This window comes from Eleutherodactylus coqui, chromosome 3 (assembly GCF_035609145.1).
Source record: "Eleutherodactylus coqui strain aEleCoq1 chromosome 3, aEleCoq1.hap1, whole genome shotgun sequence".
NCBI classification, from domain to species: Eukaryota; Metazoa; Chordata; class Amphibia; order Anura; family Eleutherodactylidae; genus Eleutherodactylus; species Eleutherodactylus coqui.
The window spans coordinates 194510167-194533925 of NC_089839.1; the positions used below are offsets into that span (position 1 = coordinate 194510167).

A 23759-nucleotide genomic window follows, 5' to 3' on the forward strand; every position below is an offset into this window, starting at 1 on the left:
TGTCATTTCCTTGTTTACCTAGTCCCTGCTTGTCCAAGTCCATCAGAAGACTTGTGTTTTGGTGGAAGATAAATGTACGAAGAAGAGAAAAGACTTCCCTATTGAGCAATGACCGTTTCTGAGTAGACCTATTGCACCATTAACCCCTTATATTACAGGAAATTTCAGTGTAATATTCTATATTTAGACCCTTGCATCTTACTTGGGTTGGGTATAAACATTATCTAAGATGTCATTATTTTCGTTATCTCTGAATTACAATGTCAATGTTTTAGAATGCGTCTGCGCCGAGTCTATTTTGTTCTAGCGAGACTTGTATGACTCATTCCTGGAGAGTGTCAGAACACGTCTGTAGACCACAGCGATAACTATTTATTTGTCTAGAGCTGCTGATAAGATGCGAATCGTAGGCAAGAGAGGTTTCCGAGCCAAGCTGATGAGTTGCTGGGAAGTCACATGGGATCTTTGGATGTTTCGTGTCACTCCCCTTGTCCCAGAGTATTTTTGTAACTTGTCCTCCATTCTCCCTTGACAATATCTAGGTTGTTCTTTTCCCACAAGAAACACTGGCAGTACGAGATCCTGATGAACAGCTGTATAATTAAACCTAATTCACTTTCTGCGAGACGTCCAGCCGAGCGCGCCCGATAATGATAATGGCTGAACATACGTCTGCTATCAAACTGTGGCTAAAAAGGAACCAAAAAAATAAACTATAAAAATTCCTCATTAATGGACATCTGTTCTGGGACGGCCTGGCATGTGTCACACTTAAAGGGATGGTCAGAATGAAATATATGGCAGCCAGTACTGAAGAACTGCCAATGGCATAAAGCTGTGAATCGGGGAACAGGGTATCATGGTGCTGGTTCCCTGTCTTTGCCAAGAAAGGGAAAGGGGAGTAAGCAGCTGCTAGACATCTCTGGCAGCAGCTTATCTCCTGTGAAAGCTAAGGATTGGGCATGTTAAAATTCAACATGCCTGATCCTTATTTCCCTGCAACATCTACCATTGGAGGGGAGTCAGGACACTCCTATACTAATTAGATGGTTGGTCACTCAGTGACTAAAAGAGCATTTTGCACAACCCTTCTGAGAACGCGGGACCCAGAGTGAACAGCTAATTACCCTATGTCCCGCTCTCACCACCTACAGCTAATTTTGTCTGGGAAGCCACAGCCAGCCACACATTTCTGGTGCAGTATGCTGCGAGGAAATGTAGTATTATAGGATGGCCATTCATATGAATGGCCATCCTGTTATGCCAGGATGATACAAGGTCCACCTGAATGCCTGCTGCTCTAGTTGGCTCTCTGGGTCATAGAGAGGGGTCTCAAGTAGGGGACATTGCTGTGACCTTCATATACCCAATAGGACCTATGAGTAGGGGTTGTGCTCTTGGCACAACTCCTTTAAAGGAGTGTTCTGGGCATATAGTATTAATGATCTTTCTGTTTTTCACTGCAGTGGGCTAGATGATGATTGTTCCATCTGCATTGAAGTAGTAGTCGGAAGTGCTATAAAAGGTGTATCCCCCATTGATTTAATGGAAGCAAAGCCTTCTATAGCTCTTCTGGCTCCGACCCAATGTGGAAGTTCAGCCCCTTTGCAGTGATTGCAGAGGATGGGATTTGGTGATTGCTGAGAGTACTGAGTGGCGGATCCCCGCCTATAGACTACTAATGACTTATCCTGAAAATAAGTTATCGGTACTAAAAGGGATTAAATGCCCGGAATACCCTTTAAAGCTGTTGAATCTAATGTGTATGGGCACCTACAGACAAAGAAGGGAGAGGAAGGTTTCTGCTGCAGCAAGCTGCCTCCCAAATAAGGGCAAGTCAGCCTACACCATGACTTCTTTCCCCATATGCAAATAAGGGAGATGGAATAAATCCTCCACAGTGCCACCTATTGAAAGGCAGCATTCCTTCGAGTCAAAGTGGGACTTTTTATACAAGTCTTCTTACAATGACTGGGAATCAAAAGCAAAGCCAGACTCCATGTACATACAGCTGTTTCCGGGTTATTGCCCATCATCAGTGTACAGTAGGAGTCTGGCTTTTGCTAGTGAGAGGCCTGGGACAGGGGTCAGAAACGCTCTTTTCTCCTTAGGGAGAGCAACTATATACTATAAACTAAGTGAGGAGACTCAAATGGCCACGCACGCTCCTCTGGGTAATATGCAAATAAGGGAGATGGAATAAATCCTCCACAGTGCCACCTATTGAAAGGCAGCATTCCTTCGAGTCAAAGTGGGACTTTTTATACAAGTCTTCTTACAATGACTGGGAATCAAAAGCAAAGCCAGACTCCATGTACATACAGCTGTTTCCGGGTTATTGCCCATCATCAGTGTACAGTAGGAGTCTGGCTTTTGCTAGTGAGAGGCCTGGGACAGGGGTCAGAAACGCTCTTTTCTCCTTAGGGAGAGCAACTATATACTATAAACTAAGTGAGGAGACTCAAATGGCCACGCACGCTCCTCTGGGTAATATGCAAATAAGGGAGATGGAATAAATCCTCCACAGTGCCACCTATTGAAAGGCAGCATTCCTTCGAGTCAAAGTGGGACTTTTTATACAAGTCTTCTTACAATGACTGGGAATCAAAAGCAAAGCCAGACTCCATGTACATACAGCTGTTTCCAGGTTATTGCCCATCATCAGTGTACAGTAGGAGTCTGGCTTTTGCTAGTGAGAGGCCTGGGACAGGGGTCAGAAACGCTCTTTTCTCCTTAGGGAGAGCAACTATATACTATAAACTAAGTGAGGAGACTCAAATGGCCACGCACGCTCCTCTGGGTAATATGCAAATTCGAGTCAAAGTGGGAATGTGCTGACTCGAAGGAATGCTGCCTTTCAATAGGTGGCACTGTGGAGGATTTATTCCATCTCCCTTATTTGCATATTACCCAGAGGAGCGTGCGTGGCCATTTGAGTCTCCTCACTTAGTTTATAGTATATAGTTGCTCTCCCTAAGGAGAAAAGAGCGTTTCTGACCCCTGTCCCAGGCCTCTCACTAGCAAAAGCCAGACTCCTACTGTACACTGATGATGGGCAATAACCCGGAAACAGCTGTATGTACATGGAGTCTGGCTTTGCTTTTGATTCCCAGTCATTGTAAGAAGACTTGTATAAAAAGTCCCACTTTGACTCGAAGGAATGCTGCCTTTCAATAGGTGGCACTGTGGAGGATTTATTCCATCTCCCTTATTTGCATATTACCCAGAGGAGCGTGCGTGGCCATTTGAGTCTCCTCACTTAGTTTATAGTATATAGTTGCTCTCCCTAAGGAGAAAAGAGCGTTTCTGACTTCTTTCCCCATATATTGCTAACATGGCTATAGTGCTAGAAAAGGACGAAGCACTAAAAAATAGGAGGCAAAAGACTGATTTTAATCTATGATGGAAGATCTGTTGTTGCTATACATTACTGTGTAGTTACCCTATAAGTATCACTCACCTGGAGGCCTCGAAGGATCTGATAGAGAAGGTAGACGATAGTGCTGCTGTTGAGTTTCTGCATCTTCAAGATCCGTGACAAGTCCAAAGGGATGAATGGCATAACTAGATAACTAGAGATAAATTAAGGAGCAACACATCATATCCAACACGTAGAACTGGGACAAATGATAGAATTCACACAATAGCTTAATTTAAAAAAGGGACCTCCGGTTTTGGGGATAAAGTTCTTTTCCAGGACCGCAGGAGGGAAAGGGGAGTATATTATCGGCAATTGTTCTCTGCCACTCCTCAAATTCATTATAGCTAAAACTTACGTCGTAGCTCAAATATGTTTCAGTCTGGTTTACAAAGGTGCCACCAAATGTGACAAACATATTAAGATTTCACTTTCTAGCAGTACACAAGACAAGCAAGACATTTATTAAGTGGAGTGTGCAGCTTAATCAACTTGACATGTCTTACTCCAGTGGGCACTTTACTAAGACCAGTGTGTCAAATGCCACTCTTAGTACATGTGCCCCATAAAGTATTATGCTAAAATTCTGATTGCGTGCAGCTACCACTAGAGGGAGCTTAAGTTGTATGCAGTAAACTCCTAAGCTCCCTCTAGTGGTCACTACAGGAAGTGAGAATTTTATCATTAAACTGTATGTTTATGCAGAAGATTTAGAGCTTTGTGTCAGAAAAATGGAGATCTATAACTGCATCTATAAAAAATATTATGACATGCATTTACATTTTACCTGTTCTGTTTAAAAAAAAATCATATGATCGCAACATGTGAACAAAGCTTTAGGTTAACAAATGCAGATTGTGATTATCGTTTCTACTTACAAATTCTGAAAAGATGACATCGACTCCTCAGGACTGAAGACATTGAGGAGGGATATAACCTGCAAACAGATAGTTGTTCATCAAGATAGGACAGGTAACCTAAAATATATCTTATCTATTGTTAAATGTTATCAGCCATTTCAAGAAAAAGATGACTGTAATGATGATTAACATGATGTTGCCTGATTAAAAAGTGGATTGCAACATGTTCACCAATATATCTGATATGCCTGGTGTAGGGCCTGAGAGGGCAGAACATAACAATGGAATGAGTCATGCTCCGCTCCCTCATGTCCTGCACTAGGCATAACTCAGTAAATACGTTCTTCCTGGACTTTTCCTTTAAAAAGTTGCACTCTCTAGCCAGGACACTCTCAAGTTAATGATTTATTTCCAAAAATTCTTTTAGACGATTTTGTAATATGTAATTATTGCTCGACGGATACTGAAAACAGCGTCACTATAAACATTCTACAGCGCTCTAATGGTAATGGAATGCATATGTAATAACATCACTCTTGGTACTACTCAGATATGGTTGGGGGTTAATGATAGAGGAGAAAGGACTGTTGAAACTAAATTGGCTGTTATCAGTAAGGAATGTATGGGAATGTAAAGAGAAGCTATGGCTTCCTACATTATGATAAGTCTTCCTTAAGTAGTTAAGAAACTTTCTAATGTAACTGATTAGGTTCTTCGAGGTGAAGACCGATCCCCTTATCCTCACATGATCTCCTGGCTTGTTTGAATTCATGTATTTACTGCTTCGGTGACCATGACTCCAATGGTTCTCTACCCATGAAGTTAAAGGGGTTCTTCAGGACTTTTACTATTAATGACCTATCCTCAGGATAGGTCATTAATAGTAGATTGGCAGGGGTCCACTGCTCAGGATTTCCATCAATCAGCTGATTCCCAGCACTGCTTTCAGTACGGACAGCGCTGGAAGCAGACATCACTGACCATAGTGCTGCGACCCAGTGGGATACTGCAGGCACAATTACCATAGTAGGAGCTGTGTCTGTAGTACCAAACCAGACTGCTGCAATGTTGACAGTGCTATCTGTTTCGAGTGCTGTCCACAATGACAGCTGGCCTGGGGATCATCTGATCGGTGGGGATCACAAGTTCCAATAAACTATTCATGACCTATCCTGAGCATAGGTCATAAATGGTAAAAGTCCTGAAGAGCCCCCTCATCTCAGAAGACCACGTCCTTTCACCATGTTATGCTGGCCTCCACATCCAGGTTTTGAGAGGTGGACTTGTTTTGTGGAGATAGCCAAGCATTCTGCATTACTAGCTCGCTATAGGCATTGTATAACAGTCCATACGTTGGCAAGACTGGCATGGAGCTGCTAATTAGTGCCTGGGTCAATCTCCTGGCAATCTCAGCTCTGAACTTACATTCTCATGGTTCATGTGCTTCAGTAGACGTAGCTCCCGGTAGGCTCTTTTGGCATGTAACAGGGACTGGAATGGACGGAGTAATTTCTTTATGGCAACACGTTCTCCGGTCACGGTATCATTGGCTGAGCTGTGAAAATGAATCAAGTCAATTTCTGGATAGCAAATGCCTTGCAGGTTATTAGCCAATCACTACCCCTGTCACTCTCTGTCCAATTATAATATTGAAGAGCATTGCAACTATATATGTCATTAATATTAATGTTCTCCAATGTTCACCTTAAATGGGTTGTCTACTGTAGAAAACTAATTTCAAATATCATAAAAGAATATTCTGAGTCTTTCACATTGGAGGACCCACCATGTCCGTCCATTAAACAAACAGCCCATTGATTTCAATTGGAACTGAGTAATACATATTTTCTCCTGTGGTGGCGCTGCAGGAAAATAATTTCCTGTCAAGTTTCCCTGCAGATTACAGTTGATCACTGGAGGGCTCAGCAGCAGGACACACTCTGATCAACATATTATCAGTGAACATTTTTAACCAAAGGTGAACAACCCCTTTAAGAACTTTACACAAAAGTTATAGGGAACTTGTGACCTGTTTTTCCGCAACCAAACCATTCCCGTCAGGTTTTCAGTCTGTAAAACCTGTCCAAATATATATCCATTAGTGATGAATAGTCCAGCATACCTCTTGAGAAGTAATTAGCACAAAACATAGGACTTTACAACAGTCCGTGGGTGTATGTGGACAGTGAGCAGTGCCAGTCGTAGGTTAAATGGCACCTTGTACTGATTTTTTGGCTCTCCCTAACATAAGAAAAAGAAACAGTTAACCCCTGCTCTCCCCCGCCGGCCCCCAAATCTTTTTGGGCAAGCAGGCATGTACTTGAAAATGGCGATACTCGCTCGAGTAATTTGCCTTAGCGAGTACGCTTGCTTATCTCTAGTTTTCACGCCTGCTCTGTAGAAGCGCCATTCACACGACAGCGAGCGTCCTCTTAAGCAAAAAAATATGCCGCACCCCGAAAAAAACCTTCGCTCTGCCCAAATCCTCGGGATGCCTGCCAGTGCCTATATAGAGACACCTGTAAGCTTTTCTCAGCGTTGAACGCTGCAAAAATGCCTCCCCCTCCCTTCTCTTTCCCTGCTCCCATAGGAGTCTATAGGACCCGCCAGCGTATATTGGCCAAAACATAGTTCCAGAACTACGTTTTTGCTGAGCGTATATGCGCTGGCCGCTTATATGTTCTATTTTTCACGCTGCCGGCGTATTTACGTGCCGAATATTCGCCCATGTGAACAGCTGCATTGCAAACCAATGCTTCACATGGGTACCGTATATACACCTGGGCGTGAAAACGTGGCGTATATGCGCTCGTAAGAATAAAGCCTGAGGTCTGCTATAAGGACTCATTCACACGGGCTTATTGTCACCGCGTAATACGCACGCTTATTTTCCTGTGTAACACGCAGTGAATGGAGTCAATGAAAGTCTGTGGACTTTTTTATTTCTATCGATTCACACCTGCGTTTGAACTGCAAGGTGACACTGTGTATAATACGCAGGAGAAATAAATCATAGCATGCTCTATTTCTCAACGTATCAGACGCAGCCCTTGAAGCTGTCCATCACAGGCATTGCAAAGGGGCTGCGTTTAAATACGCAGCCCCACTCTGCAGAGAGCGGGGAATTTAAAAAAAAAAGTCACAGAGGGGATGTGAAGTGCTAATCGCAGCCCATACACGATCTCTACTTGCAGCATTGTACACATACGCCCATGTGAATGAACCCTAACCATGAGAGTAGAATTCATCCTTAGCCACCCCTATGAGGATTAGAATGGCGCTTTTTCTAGAAAAAAAGGGGTAACCCCACCTCTACTTCCTGGTACCCCTCTTATGGCTCCAACCTACTCGCAGTTTTTTAACGCTGCAATATTGCTGCGTTTTTTTAATGCGTATGTCAACGGGACTTTCTAATGTAAAAGACGCATCGCAAGTTTGTGCTTCACGATTTTTGTGCGATGCGTTTTTAACGCAAGTGGGTTGGAACCCTTAAGATTGCCGTTAATTAATAATGAGTGAAAAAATCTATTTAATACCATAGATATCATAATTGTAATTAATGGTCAGTTTACAATTATCACTGCCATTAAAACCAGCATTGAGCAGCAAAGTTGCGCCCCCTATTGCCAATTTTTTAGAAAATTTGATATTTACCATAACAAAAATGCTGTAAATAATTTTTTTGTGTAATGATTTTGTAATTAAAGCCTAATTAAGGACAGGTGTTGCTATAGGACCTTTCGGGCTCTGTTTAATGAGCTGTATTGTACATTGTAAGCCAGACAAATCTTCCTCCTCCACATCAGTAAGAGAGAGACGGGCAATTGTATTAGCATCAGAACCCTATTCGCATAATGTTATTGTCATGGTACGTTGAGCAGTCATCACTGTTCAGCTCATTAACTTGGCTCATAATAATTCCCAATGTATTTATCTTCCTAAATACGAGATTTGCCAGCTGCTTACTCCGGTTAATTGGAAGACACGACAGAGGGACTCCTAATGTCTTCTCTTCCAGTGCGAGGAGAGGAGAGGTAAGGGTTAAATCTAAAGAGTTGGAAGACTGTCGCTCAGTGGGCATTAACTACTTGTGTGGGCATATTGCCATAGTAGCATATGATATTGGTATCTGGAGGTAGATCAGTTCAGATAGATATTTATGCACTGGCGCCACTATAAGTGGTGCAAAGGTTGCAGCTAATGCGGCGGACCCTGATAGAGTAGTGGGGCAAATGCCCCTCTCTTACTATATTACAGCAGTGCTAAATGTTACATAAGGGTCAATTCACATGACTGTATTTTGTCTGGGATCTAGCATGCATGGCCACTGTGTGCGGAAATGTAAACCATTTTAAAAATGTGTTCATAGTATATCATTGCTGAAGAATGTATTCTACAGTTTTCTAGCCAATTAGACTACAAGTTACAGGAATGTGGACGTTTCGAGAGACTTTAATTCCAAGATGCCTCATAGGTTATGGTCATAGACACAATATGTAGTCATCCTATAGAGCCTATAATTCTGTTTATACTGAGCAATTTAGTTCATGAATGTAATGCTAGAGTAATGGCTCATTCACATGGGCATTTGCAGTTTCGGTGCGTGAAAACCACATTGTTTGCATTGCATGTGTATGTGCAAATATAGTGCATATGCAGAGTTTTTTTCATGTGCATTCACGCGTGCAAAAAAAAAAAAAACACAAGAAGGATTATTTAATTTCTTTTTTTCCCCCATTGTCTCCTGGTTTCATGCGTAAGAATGCAGTGAATGCACATGTAACATGCGTATTCCCTGTGTATATTTAATGTTCCTATAAACTTGTATGGGCGATTTTCATACATAACATGGACCAAAATAGGACATGTTGCTATTTAATTCATGCGCATAAAATACTTGTGGGAAAAATTCACGTCCGAATATACGAGTGAAAACAATTGTGTTTTAGGCTGTCCGTGATACGACCGTAAAAAAATACAGATGTAATATGGGCGCAAATTATGCCCGTATAAATGAGCCCTTACAGTGAGGAATGACAATTGTGTATGCAGAGCAGTCTCAGGAATAGAGTTTAAGTTAGATAAAAGAGAGAAACTGGAATAAAAAAGACGGAAAAGAAGGAAAGAAGGGGAATAGGAAGGAAATAGAAAGAAAGAAGGAAAGAAAGAAAGTAAGAAAGAAAGAAAAAGAAAGAGAAAGAAAGAAAAAGAAAGATAGAAAAGAAAAGGATAGAGATACAAGAAAGAAAAAGCAAAGGAAAGAGATAGAAGAAATAAAGATAGAAAAGAAAAGAAGAGAGAGAGAAAAAAGAAAAAAAGGAGAGACTAAAGAAAAAGAAAGAAAGAGAAAAAAAGGGAAAGGAAATAAAAGCAAAGTGATGAAAGTAAGAAAGAAAAGGAGGGAGAAAAAAAACTAACAAAAACTAACTAAGAAAAAAAGAAAGGGAAAGAAAGAAAAGGAGAGAGATGAAAGAAATAAAAAGATAAGAAAAGGAGAGAGATAAATGAAAGAAAGAAAAATAAAGAAGGAAAAGGGAGAGTTAAAAGAAAGAAAGAGAGAAATGTGAGAGATGAAAGAAATTAAGAAAAGGAGATGATGTAAGAAAGAAAAAGGAGAGAGATAAAAGAAAATGAAAAAGAGAGGTGAAAGTAACAGGCAAAGAGAGAAAGAAAGAAAATGAAAGAAAGAGATAAAAAGAGAAAGAAAAAGGCAGAGAGAGAAAGAAAGAAAACAGAGAAAGAAAGAAACAAAGACAAAAAAGCTGTGCTTTTCCCCCTAGAATTTATGACGGACCCCAAGGATGGAAGGAGAAGGCGGAAATGTGAACAGAGGCTAAATCATGCATTTCTGGTCATTTCATGCAATAAGAAGGATTTCCCGAATATTTATGTTACATTGTGTCGTGTGATATATTGTTATATAGTATAAACTCTATGTCATGTATTTCCCAGGCCTCTCTTCTATCTCTAAAAGTGTTCATCACATTTCAGTGCCAGAAGAGACATCTCACGTTTCAGATAATCTCTCAGATCTTACGTAGCAGTTAATTTGTGTTCAGCACTCACCAGACTGTCCCGTACGCCCCAGTGCCAACCGCCCTCAGCTCCTTGTATCGTTCAGGAACCTCCCATTTGGTGTTATTGATCTCCTCATAGTAGAAGCCTTTCCTGGGTGCAGGCTCCATGGTGTCTTGAATCTAGTGAGTAGATATTTCGCCAGCGAGTATTACCTTTCCGCAGGTGGGGCCCCTCCCCCTCCTCCAGGTATGTAAACAAGAGGACTTCCTCAGTTTATAACCTTAAGGTCACGTAAGTCTCACATAAAGAATTCACTAGGATGAGGATTCCAGGAGATTATAGAACCTGTCCCCACGTGTCACCGGTTGTATAGGAGAACGTACCTTACTGTGGTGTCAGGTTAACCGGATATGCATTTCTTAAGTAAATGCCCCCATAAAATGATAACAGTTCTTGAGTCATTTTCGGATGGTTTTTGCTAAATTTATTTCCTAGTTTTATGTTCCTGGGAAAGATGAATGAGCAAATTGATTATCCTGATTTCCCATCCTATGGTATATAATGGGAATTGATTCATTGCAGTTATTTGACAGGCAACCACTAAATAACTAAGCAGATTTGCAATTCAACATTCTAGAAAATCTGGGTGGTGATATAAATGGGATCTGTAAAGGTGGCTTAATTGGTATTCACTCCGCTTTTCCAGAAACAAGTATATCTATGAAATGGTTAAGACCTCCCAACTGTCCCAGATCCAGCGGGACAGTCCTGGATTTCAGGTGCTGTCCCTCTGTCCCAGGAAGCAAGTCAAAATGAACGATTTCAGCTGTGTCCTAAGGATGCAGATACAGTTAAATACAATAGTGAAGCAGAAAGCCATCAGCAGCCTTCTCCATATTTACCCCTTCTGGGTGGCGGATTGGAGCAGTGACGCCTTTTCATCTGGTGCAACAAGCCGCAGACAGCACGGTCCAGAGGTGACCTGCAAAGTGGTGTCATCCATTCATCGCTGGATAAGTGAGATTCAATTTTCTTATTTTAAGTTGGATGCACTTTATCTATGTGGGGGAATGAAGGGGAAATCTTTATTGTGTGGTGGGACATCAATGGGTGAACTAGGGGGAGATCATACTGCAGTAGAGGCACTAAGGAGGGATTAATGAGATGGCACTAAGGGTCATCACTAGGGGTGAAAGGAGGTAGCCTATAGAAAGAAAAAAATGTTAATTTCTTTAATGTTATGTTTACACACTAAAGTGTATGTGTTGCTATTATGCTCTGCGTAAGGCATAATGACTCTGTAGGCAGGCATCCATAAAGCATATAAAAGCATAAGAATGTTGAGTTCACAGTAAGTTCAACTCAAGTGTCTGAGCTATGCTATCCAAGGGAAGACTACAGCAGGCCCTTGGAGGAGGAGCATAAGTTTGACCAGCCCAGAGATGCCCTTAACATTATTGACTTGGACAATATCCTCAAAATTAAGAGTACGGATAATAAATGGGAAATGCTTAAAAATATCATAAATACTAATTGTAAGCGTACCGGAACAAGAATAAAACGGTTGGGAATAGGAGGAGACCAATGTGGCTCAATAAGGATGTAAAGAGGGCAAACATAACCAAAAGAAAGCATTTAAACTACTGAAACAAAAACGCAGTGAAGAAGCACTAAAAACCTATAAGAAAAAAAAATAAAGTATGTAAAAAGCAGATAAAAGCAGCAAACATGGAGACAAAGAGACTCTTTGCCAAAGAGGTAAAACTAACCCTAAACTATTCTTCAATTATATAAATAGTAAAAAGATTAATACTGAAAGTGTTGGCCCTTTAATAAATAATGTGGGAAAAATAGTAGAGGGTGATGATGAAAAAGCAAATCTATTAAATAGCTTTTTCTCCAGTGTATTTACATTAGAAAATGAAATGTCAGATGAGAATTAGAGTGATAAAGTAAACTCTCCACTAAATGGCATCAGTTTAAACCAGCAAGAAGTGCAGAAATGTCTTAAAAAGATTACAATAGAAAAATCACCGGGTCCTGGTGGCATATACCCCCGGGTTTTAGGGGAATTAGGTAATGTGATAGACAGACCTTTGTTTCTTATATTTAAGGACTCAATAATGACTGGGTCTGTTCCACCGGATTGGTGCATAGCCAATGTGGTGCCGATATTCAAAAAGGTGTTCATAAAGTGAACCTGGAAACTACAGGCTGGTAAGTCGTACTTCTATTGTGGGTAAAATGTTTCAAGGGTTTCTAAGAGATGCTATCTTGGTGTAGCTCAAGGAAAATTCCTGTATAACTCCATATAAGCATTGGTTTATGAGAGATCGCTCCTGTAAAATCAACCTGATCCGCTTTTATGAGGGAGTAAGTTCTAGATTGGCCCGGGGAGAGTCATTGGATCTTGTGTATCTGGACTTTTCCAAAGTGTTTGATACTGTGCCGCATAAAAGGTTGGTATATAAAGTGAGAATTTGAGTTCTGGGCGAGAATGTGGGTGAGTAACTGGTCAGTGATAGAAAGCAGAGGGGGATTATAAATGGCACATACTCTGATTGGGTCATCGTTACTTGTAGGGTAGCTCAGGGGGCAGTACTAGAGAGGTGGTTACTAGTGGGGTACCATAGGGGGCAGTACTGGAGGGGGTCATCATTACTAATGAGGTACCACAAGGGTCGGTACTGGGCCCTATTCTTTTTAATATTTTTATTAATGACCTGGTAGAAGGATTGCACAGTGAATATCAATATTTGCAGATGATGCAAAACTATATAAAGAAATTAACACAAGAGAGGACGCAAGGCGGTTGCAAATGGATCTGGATGAGTTGAGGGCAGAAAAGTGGCAAATGAGGTTTAACACTGAAAATGTAAGGTTGCAAAACATGGGTAGGGAAATCCATGTCACCATTACACACTGAATGGGAAACCACTGGGGAACACTGACATGGAGAAGGACTTGGGGGCTTTAGTTAACTGTAAGCTTAACTGGAGCAACCAGTGTCAGGCAGCTGCTGTTAAGGCAAATACGATCATGGGGTGCATCAGAAGAGGTCTAGGGGCGCATAACGAGAACATTGTTCTTCCTCTTTACAAGTCACCGGTCAGACCACACATGGAATATTGTGTATAGTATTAGGCACTAGTACTCAAGAAGGACATATCAGAGCTTGAGCGGGTACAAAGGTGTGCAACTAAAGTAATAAATGGAATGGGCGGACTACAATACCCAAAGAGGTTATATATATATATATTAGGGGACAATACAGAGATCTCTCCGATTATCTACTTATACCCAGGACTGTGACGGTAACAAGGAGGCATCCTCTGCATCGAGAGGAAAGAAGGTTTCTCCACCGACATAGAAGAGGGTTTTTTACTGTAAGAGCAGTGAGACTATGGAACTCTCTGCCTGAGAACATTATAATGGCGAATTCGATAAAAGAGTACAGGAGGGGCATGGACAGCTTTCTTGATCGTTACAATATTGCATGTTATAGGTCTTAATTACTTCATAAGGGTCGGTGATTCAGGCATTATTCCAATTGCCAGATTGGTATCAGGCCTCGGTCAGACGACCGTTTTTTGCCGTGATTTGCGGATGCGCATGCGACCTGCGCATATATAGAACCTTTGCTTCGCAATGGGATCGGTTACATGTCCGCTTTTTATGCGGATATGCGATAAATTATAGGACACGACAAAATGCAGATCGCGCCTATCTGCGTTCTGCGATTCCTTGTGTTCTATATATGCGCTCAATGGGGCCGGCGGCAGCAGCGCCGACCCCATTGAGAACATATACTGTAAAGATCATTCTGTAACAGCTGTGGCAGAGAAGAACGATGTTCACCCATTGAATTCAATGGAGCCGGCAATACAGCCGGCTTCATTGAAAGCAATGGGCTGCCGGCGAGCGCGGCATGAATTTTCGGGAAGGGCTTAAGAATATAAGCCCTAGCCTGAAAACCATCCAAAAATGTGTAAAAAAAAAATTATACTCACCTTGTCCCTGCAGCCAAAGTTCAGCCGCGTCCGGCCGGCAGTTCTCCTGAACTGCTCTGTGTAATATTCAGCAGGCGGGGATTTAAAATCCCCGCCTGCTGAATGGGCTGCCTCTGATTGGTCACAGCCCTCACCAATCAGAGGCAGCTCTCACTCACCCATTCATGAATTCATGAATGGGTGAGTGAGTGCTGCCTCTGATTGGCTGAGCGCAAGGACCAATCAGGGGCAGCTCTCAGCTATTGAATGACAGCTGAGAGCTGCCCCTGATTGGTCCCTGCGCTCAGCCAATCAGAGGCAGCACTCACTCACCCATTCATGAATTCATGAATGGGTGAGTGAGAGCTGCCTCTGATTGGTGAGGACTGTGACCAATCAGAGGCAGCCCATTCAGCAGGCGGGGATTTTAAATCCCCGCCTACTGAATACTACACAGAGCAGTTCAGGAGAACTGCCGGCCGGCTGCGGCTGAACTCCGGCTGCAGGGACAAGGTGAGTATATATATTTTTTTTATTTTTACACATTATTGGATGGTTTTCAGGGAAGGGCTTATATGTTTAAGCCCTTCCCGAAAATTCATCCTGCGCTCGCCGGCAGCCCATTGCTTTCAATGGAGCCGGCTGTATTGCCGGCTCCATTGAATTTCAATGGGCGGACAGAGCTCCTTTGATCGGGCCCGTTTCGCCAAAAACGCTGCTAGCTGCAGATTTTTCGGCGAATCGTCGGCCCAGTCACGCGGTTTGCGGATGCACATCCGTCATGCAATCCGCAAATCGTGGTAAAAAACGGTCGTCTGACCGAGGCCTCAGGAAGGATTTTTTCCCCCTTAGGCCTTAGTCAGACGGGCGTTTTTTGCCGTGATTTGCGCATGCGCATGCGCCCGGCGATGTTATAAAACCATTTCTTTGCAATGGTATTGGACACATGAGCGCTTTTTATGCGCTCGTCCGATAAATTATAGAACAGAAATCGCAGATCGCGCTGAGCCAATCAGGGGGCAGGTCTGACTCACACCCCCTTCACACCCACTGCAGGCCGGCCGTGCGGAACTCCGGCTGCCGGGAGCAGGTAAGTATATATATATTTTTTTATTTTAACACTTTTCTGGATGAATTGCAGGGAAGGGCTTATATATTTAAGCCCTTCCCGACAATTCATCCCACACTCGCCCGCAGCGCATTGCTTTCAATGGAGCGGGCTGTATTGCCGGCTCCATTGAATGCAATGCGCTGGACAGCTCCGGCCCGTTTCTAATGAAACGCGGCTAGGAGCAGATATTCGGGCGATTTTCGGGCAGCGGTCACGCAATTTGCGGATGCGCATCCGTCATGCGATCCGCAAATCGCGCGAAAAACGCCCGTCTGACTAAGGCCTAAAATGGAAAAAATTGGTTTCTACATCATTAGGTTTGTTTTCCTTCCTCTAGATCAACATTGCCGGGGTAATAGGCTGAACTGGATAGACATATGTCTTTTTTTGACCTTACATACTATGTTACTATACTCATGCAAAACAAAGCTATGGCAAAAGTTGCTGAGTGCGAGTGAGAAACTGCACATAAAACTGGTGCACCTGCCAGGAGAGGTCTTACAGTGTCACCCAGCCATCTAAAAGTTTTTCCTACCGGTGAGACATATGATCTTTTATGTCTGTGTTGCTGTTTGTACAGTTATTAAAGTGTTCTGAAATGCAAGATTTTGCTGAAAGCCCCTCTCTCTTGTATCACGTAAGCAATCAGACTTTGCAGCATATATGGCCCTACCCAAGACCACTAAAAATGCTGGTGAGTGGCTGGACCCAATGCTGCTACCACACAATCTATCTAAACAACTAGACCAGATATTTGCCTCCTTGGACTGGTCTACGGTGCATTTGGAGGCTTTTTTTTATTGTGGGGGTGGGCATCTCTACTGGGAGGGGCACTATGGGGTTTACATACTGTGGTGGGCACACTAAGGGGAATTATATTGTGGTGTTTTGTATTGTTCCAGGGCTGGCTTAATGTAAATGTCAATAATGACATAATTCGCAGGGCTTATCGGTAAAAGCCAAGGTGGTTTAAACAAACGCCGGGGATGTGTTTTATGTACCGTATTGACAGGCTTTACTGTCTGCGCTTATAATCAATACCCATAAAAGTCTCTCCAGCTCCACAGCAGGCGCTTGACCTTGTAATGCATTATAACATCATGGAGATGGTAACAAATAACACAGCAGAAATCAGCCTGTAGTTACTATCGGCGACTCCTGGGGAAGAGACGGTGCTTTTTGCTCACAGTAATTACTAGTAGGAAGATTTTGTTTAGGGTAAGGTTGGGGGAGGGTTGTCTAATGGAATGTCTTGTGGGAGAGAAAATACGAAAATCCCAGTTTTCTTGTTTTCAATATAGTTTTTAACTTAAAGGAATTGTCCAATCTTATGTAAATATAGTATGTAACATAGCAGAAAGAAACAGCTCAGTAAATAAATATAGCACTAAAACCAAGCTCATAATATAAATGCAGTGTTAGGTTGTGCATCTGAGACCTGTGGTTCTACAGGTTTCCATGAGCACAGCTTCCCAGGTGAGGGTTAAAGGGGTTCTGTCATTAAAAACAAAAAATTTTATACTTACCTATTGCTCCCCAGGCAGCCTGCTTACCTCTTCTTCTTATCCCAAATCTTCTCCTGGAGCCGCTTGTCAATTCGGTCACGTGACCTCCAGCACCCGATTTTCTTCCATCCGGTCAAAAAGCGTACACTGCCTACCTTCCGCTTCCTTCAGGTCAATGTACGCATACGTCACTAGTGACGTGTGCGTACATTGTCTTGTGAGGAAGCGCGGAATGAAGGTAGCCGCGCGGCATATTAGTAGTTTACACTGCGGTTATTCCTGCTGCCGATTCCAGCCAATGAGGTGGCTGGAATCGGCACCATGTGACCTCCCATTGTGCACGAGCAGTACAGTTCAGCTGCCGTGCACGATGAGAGCTGTGCCCGCGCCTCACGTGACCGGTGACGTCACCGGTACTTGAATTTGCCCGCGAATTCCGAGCCTACAGAGGAAGCTGATGCTTGGAGCCTTTTATACTACTTTCAACGTGGTGAGTACCTACCTGAGATTAATGTGCTGTGTGCTGCTGTGTGGTGAGTACCTACCTGAGATTAATGTGCTGTGTGGTGAGTACCTACCTGAGATTAATGTGCTGTGTGGTGAGTACCTACCTGAGATTAATGTGCTGTGTGCTGCTGTGTGGTGAGTACCTACCTGAGATTAATGTGCTGCTGTGTGGTGAGTACCTACCTGAGATTAATGTGCTGTGTGGTGAGTACCTACCTGAGATTAATGCGCTGTGCGCTACGTGTGGTGAGTACCTACCTGAGATTAATGCGCTGTGTGCTACGTGTGGTGAGTACCTACCTGAGATTAATGTGCTGTGTGGTGAGTACCTACCTGAGATTTATGCGCTGTGCGCTACGTGTGGTGAGTACCTACCTGAGATTAATGTGCTGTGCTGCTACGTGTGGTGAGTACCTACCTGAGATTAATGTGCTGTGTGGTGAGTACCTACCTGAGATTTATGCGCTGTGCGCTACGTGTGGTGAGTACCTACCTGAGATTAATGCGCTGTGTGCCTACCTGAGATTAATGCGCTGTGTGCCTACCTGAGATTAATGCGCTGTGTGCCTACCTGAGATTAATGCGCTGTGTGCCTACCTGAGATTAATGCGCTGTGTGGTGAGTACCTACCTGAGATTAATGCGCTGTGTGCTGAGTACCTACCTGAGATTAATGCGCTGTGTGCTGAGTACCTACCTGAGATTAATGCGCTGTGTGCTGAGTACCTACCTGAGATTAATGCGCTGTGTGCTGAGTACCTACCTGAGATTAATGCGCTGTGTGCTGAGTACCTACCTGAGATTAATGCGCTGTGTGCTGAGTACCTACCTGAGATTAATGCGCTGTGTGGTGAGTACCTACCTGAGATTTATGCGCTGTGCGCTACGTGTGGTGAGTACCTACCTGAGATTAATGCGCTGTGTGGTGAGTACCTACCTGAGATTAATGCGCTGTGTGGTGAGTACCTACCTGAGATTAATGCGCTGTGTGGTGAGTACCTACCTGAGATTAATGCGCTGTGTGGTGAGTACCTACCTGAGATTAATGCGCTGTGTGGTGAGTACCTACCTGAGATTAATGCGCTGTGTGGTGAGTACCTACCTGAGATTAATGCGCTGTGTGGTGAGTACCTACCTGAGATTAATGCGCTGTGTGGTGAGTACCTACCTGAGATTAATGCGCTGTGCGCTACGTGTGGTGAGTACCTACCTGAGATTAATGCGCTGTGCGCTACGTGTGGTGAGTACCTACCTGAGATTAATGCGCTGTGTGGTGAGTACCTACCTGAGATTAATGCGCTGTGTGCTGCTGTGTGGTGAGTACCTACCTGAGATTAATGCGCTGTGTGTGGTGAGTACCTACCTGAGATTAATGCGCTGTGTGCTGCTGTGTGGTGAGTACCTACCTGAGATTAATGTGCTGTGTGCTGCTGTGTGGTGAGTACCTACCTGAGATTAATGTGCTGTGTGGTGAGTACCTACCTGAGATTAATGTGCTGTGTGGTGAGTACCTACCTGAGATTAATGCGCTGTGTGCTGAGTACCTACCTGAGATTAATGCGCTGTGTGCTGAGTACCTACCTGAGATTAATGCGCTGTGTGCTGAGTACCTACCTGAGATTAATGCGCTGTGTGATGAGTACCTACCTGAGATTAATGCGCTGTGTGCTACGTGTGGTGAGTACCTACCTGAGATTAATGCACTGTGCGCTACGTGTGGTGAGTACGTCACCTGAGATTTGTGCGACGCCACCTGACGCAACCTGTCTTTTTTTGCAGATTTGTGCGCTACGTGGGGAGACGCGGCCACCCGAGATTTGTGCGCTTTTTTTTGCAAACTTACGTGTGGAGATGATCCTGACGTTTGGACGCGTTTTGAGAAGAATTTCGCTTCGCTTGCACACAAGCTGACATAACTCGTCGAGGTAAGCTGCTGCATCTGCTAAAATTTTCATTGCGTGCATCTGCTCATATGTGCTTATTTTGCGCATATTTGCAGGTTTTCGTGTGTACGTGTATATATAATATATGATTCTTCTGACCAGGTTGGGGGAGTAGTGGTCAATGTAAGTGGGTAGAGCGGATCTAGGGATCAGTAATACTGGTGTGATGTGACTGTTAACCTGCTGATTTTTCGTCATTTCCTGCAGATCTGACGTCCTTGAGAATGGGAAGGCTGTCCGACAGTGAAGAGACCCTCGACGTTCAGCAATCTTGAAACCCTTCGTTTTATGGACTACTTTTTGCCGGTGACTCACCTTTTTTTTGGGGGGGGTATTTTTGGATAGACTAAGCTTTTATTTATTTTCTTGCAAACTTTTTTCCTTCTTCTTTACAGGTGAGCTGATAAGTAATTTCAAGATTACCACACTGCGTTTGCTCACAATCATTGTTGAAGCAGCAGAGAGACTGGCGGTCCTAGATGTTGGCTCAGTAGGACGCTTTCAAGATGGGCATGTTTGCAAATCGAAGTGATTCTTACATTGTTTTTTCTGTGCCTTGTTGTACTTCGTTTAAGTGGTAAAAATGGGCAGTTAGAAGTTGTGTATATTAATTAAAATTAAGAATATTGACAGTTTTGAAGACATTGTAATTTTTTAACATTTACAAATGTTATATCTCATATGTGCAAGCATACTCTACACATCTTTGCCAACATATTTCCATCTGTTCACTTTATTCTGGACGCACATTTGCAAAAACATCCTTTGTTTGGAACCATTTTGGAGACATTCAAGTTGAACCTCATTTTTCCTCATTTTGCTAAATCCTTTTTCCTCCACCGAGCCAAGATTGCAAAGGCTCGTGGGTGTCCGAATACATACCCCCTAAAATGGCCCTATTTTACAAAGTACACCCCTTAATGTGTTCACTGAGTGGTGTCAGGAGTATTTAGATCACACATTTTCAGGAATTAATGGAATTATGATAAAAAAAAATTATAATAAGGCTTTATTTCGGCTAATGTGCTATTCTAAATTTTTTTCCACCAAAAATCATCATTTTCATGTGCACTGACACCCCAAAATGGATACCCCTGTTTGTATTGTTTTCAGAAATGTACCCATTGTGGCCCTAATGTTATGTTAGTATGCACAAATGGGACCCAAAATGTAATCAGTACTATGTGGCTTTCTGAACAGACTGTTATGATCGTGTGGGCAGATGGTGTTGGCAGTCTGCTCAATCGTGACCAAAGGACTAGTAGTCTAGTAGTATACATGCACACAGGAAACACAGGAGATTCACATGGAATCCATGCAACTAACCCTGTGCTAAAGAGGGGGGGGGGGGGGGGGTGTCAACAGTGGCCCAACCTAAGCATATACATCCCCAAATAAGAGGGCGGCCCAGCGGTCTTCGGAACTGGGCCATAGCTGATCCTAGGAGCCACAGAACAGGACACACGCATGGCATATAACAGAGACGGAACAGAATACACAGAGATAGAAAACACTGCATACAGAAGCCAAAAATGCAACCACTACTAACAGGCTGATTATAAAGAACAGGTATTACTTGACATTGTAGACAAAACGTGAAGCTAGCGGGCGAACTTCTAAGCTCCTGGTTATACCGCTAGTCCCCACACTAACCATGAGTCCAGGAGACCCGGACAATACTGCCCACTTGGCCTGTAGCAGCAGCCACAATGCATACTCGAGTATAGCCGATCCCAGTGTTAGCCGAGGTACCTAATATTACCCCTTGCCTTATACTCAAGTCAATAATTGACCCCAGGTTTTTGGGGTAAAAGTTGGTACCTTGGCTTATACTCAGGTCGGCTTAGACTGAAGTATATCTGATTACATACAAAAACCTAATGAAATAAGAGCAATCGTTGCATGCAAAGCATTAACCCTTTCCAATCCACTTATTTTTTCTCACCCATTCTCCCCAGCTCCAAATAAATTGGTTCTGGGGAGAATGGGTGAGAAAAAATACACTTTCCCTGCACCCTCCTGAGCTGACAGAGTTCAGGAGGGTGCAGGGAGGGACCTGCTTACCTGTCCGGCGTCTTCAGTACTCTCCTTCTGCCTCCCGGTTCGGCGATCATGTGACTGCTGGGGTCAGGTAACACCGGCGGTCACATGATCGCCGGCCAGAATCTATGCATTACATAGCGCTAAGTAATGTGTAAAGGAGAAGGCAGAAAGGATTAAAATCCCTTTCTGCCTTCTCCTCGGGGGTCTTCGATGAGGACCAGTGCAGGAGTGCATCTGCACCCGATGTGCCTGACGATCGGTTGCAGATCCACTCCTGCACTGCAGTGTCGGGCCTGCCCCGACATTGGAGGGAAATTATGATGTCGGGGCAGGCCCGACATTGGACTGGAAAGGGTTAACAGCGGGAATATGTCTCACCCATCCCCTCTGTGGCTGCGGGAGGCCAACTGTCATTAGCAACAGTCTTCAGCAGTAGATGGTGTGGGCTCAGATCTGTAGGATGTAGATGCAAGTCCATTCCAGAAAGCTGCTTCCTAACATATACATACATTCACGTGCTGCGGTGGCAAGGGGTTAAAAGTGTTCCCTGGGACTCCAGTACTGATGATCTATGCGCAGTGAAGTGGTGATCTGCCTCCCAGAATCCCTGCCAATCAGCTGATGACGAGTGCGCACCGCTGCCACTTCAGTCTATGCCAGACGCAGCACCATACATTTCCGGCTGTACACGCCTGCATAGGATTGCATTTCAATACGCAATCCTATGCAGAAGGCCGTGGTTTGTCTACGCGCAATCACGCGCAGAAAACAAACCGCGCCATGCTCTAATTCTGTGCGGGGTTCGCAGAGCCCCGTACAGAAACGCCACTCGCTGGCTGCCGGCTCTGCGCATGTGGCGTCTGCTGGCACATGAGACAGAGCTGCGGGAGTGGGCGAGTTCCGCACTGCTCTCTGCAGGCGCTCAGGTCGGGTCCCGTTGCGAGCAGCTGGATGCGACACGGCCGTCTGCAGGCGGCCTTAGGCCTCATGTCCACTGGAAAAATACAATCCGCGTAGAATCGGCTTTCAATTGTATAATTTTCATGCAGATATACGCACACATTGCTGTCAATGTGATAGCAATGTGGCCGATCCGCGGTAAAATGGAGCATGCCGCGGTTTTTTCTCCCACGCATGAAAAACGCAATTCTATTAAAATTCCATCCGCGGGTGCAAAAATCAGTTTAATGGACGGGATGGCCAATGATTCCCTAGGGGCAAATCCGCTGCGGAAACCGCAATTCCATTTTGCTAGTGGACATGAGGCCTTAAGGCTCCTTCCCACAGACGTCTCTACCGTGTTTCCCCGAAAGTAAGACAGTGTCTTACTTTCTTTTTATCCCCAAAAGCCCTACTATGTCTTACTTTCGGGGTATGTCTTATATTGGAAAACGGAGCATGAAAAAATCTGGACCATGCTCCATTTTCATGCGGGTCTCGCGGGACACAATAATCAAATTGTACTCACACGCTCTGGTTCTTCTCTTCGCCGCGGCGCCATCTTCTCTCAGTCGCGGCCGGATCATTTTGCTTCGGCCCGGCGCATGTGCGGGGCACGTCACCGACGTCATCATGCACATCCGCCGAGCCGAAGAAAGAAGATCCGGCCGCGACGAGAGAAGATGACGCCGCAGCGAAGGAAGTATCCGGAGCGTGTGAGAGGTAAGTTAATTCTGATTTATTCCTATTTTCAGCGCTCATGTCCGCGGGGCAGGAGGGACCCGCTGCAGATTCTACATGGAGAATCCGTAGCGGGCCTGATTTTCCCCGTGGACATGAGGCCAAAGGCGGCAGACGCGGTGACGTATGGAGGGGGGGCGGCGCGGAAGTGGGCAGGAGGCGGCGCGCAGCTACCGTAGATGAGAGGGAGGCGGCAATACCCCCGTGTTTCCCCGAAAGTAAGACATATGTCTTACTTTCAGGGTACGGCTTACATTGGCCGACCCCCCCTGAAACCCCCGATACGTCTTACAATCGGGGGGTGTCTTACTATCGGGGAAACACGGTATTCAACCTAATAGCTCAATGCTTACGGTGCGTAATTTCACAGCGGAATTCCGCACCGTAAAATGCCGCGGGTATACGCGCGGACGGCTTCCATTGCAGTCTGTGGAAGCCGTCCATTCACGCTATTTTCCGCTGTAGCACAGCGGAAAATAGCGTGAAACCGCCTCTACGCCTACCGCCAGCCGCGTCACATGCCGCTGCGGTGCGTCTCACGCTCTATTACCCATGCGCACTGAGGCGTCATGCGGGACTCCGGAACCAGAGGTAAGTATTGGGGTCTCTTGGGGCTGCCGTGATGGGCTCCGCCCCGGAATTCCATGGTGGAGCTCGTCGCAGCCGGCCTTACAGCGTGGGTAATC

At 44.3% G+C, this 23759-nt stretch overlaps 1 protein-coding gene and 1 long non-coding RNA gene across 3 annotated transcripts in view; one reads left to right on the plus strand and one right to left on the minus strand.

The window, feature by feature from the left end:
* LOC136621302 (mitogen-activated protein kinase 12-like) overlaps nucleotides 1-10516 on the minus strand; it is a 30364-nt gene extending 19848 nt beyond the window's left edge. The window contains exons 1-4 of the mRNA XM_066596719.1: nucleotides 10345-10516; nucleotides 5704-5833; nucleotides 4297-4355; nucleotides 3461-3572 (exon numbers count right to left, since the gene is read on the minus strand). Coding sequence (XP_066452816.1) covers nucleotides 3461-3572; nucleotides 4297-4355; nucleotides 5704-5833; nucleotides 10345-10463 — 420 coding nt within the window. The 5' untranslated portion in view covers nucleotides 10464-10516. The remainder of the gene's footprint in view (nucleotides 1-3460; nucleotides 3573-4296; nucleotides 4356-5703; nucleotides 5834-10344) is intronic.
* Nucleotides 10517-17155: 6639 nt separating this feature from the next.
* LOC136619907 (uncharacterized) lies at nucleotides 17156-19990 on the plus strand. 2 transcript variants are annotated; one of them, XR_010791083.1, is made up of 4 exons: nucleotides 17156-17391; nucleotides 19187-19332; nucleotides 19558-19656; nucleotides 19746-19990. It is a non-coding gene; the product is annotated as an uncharacterized lncRNA (long non-coding RNA). The 2 variants fall into 2 exon arrangements; XR_010791084.1 differs by lacking the exon at nucleotides 17156-17391 and adding an exon at nucleotides 18774-18801.
* Nucleotides 19991-23759: the final 3769 nt, after the last annotated feature.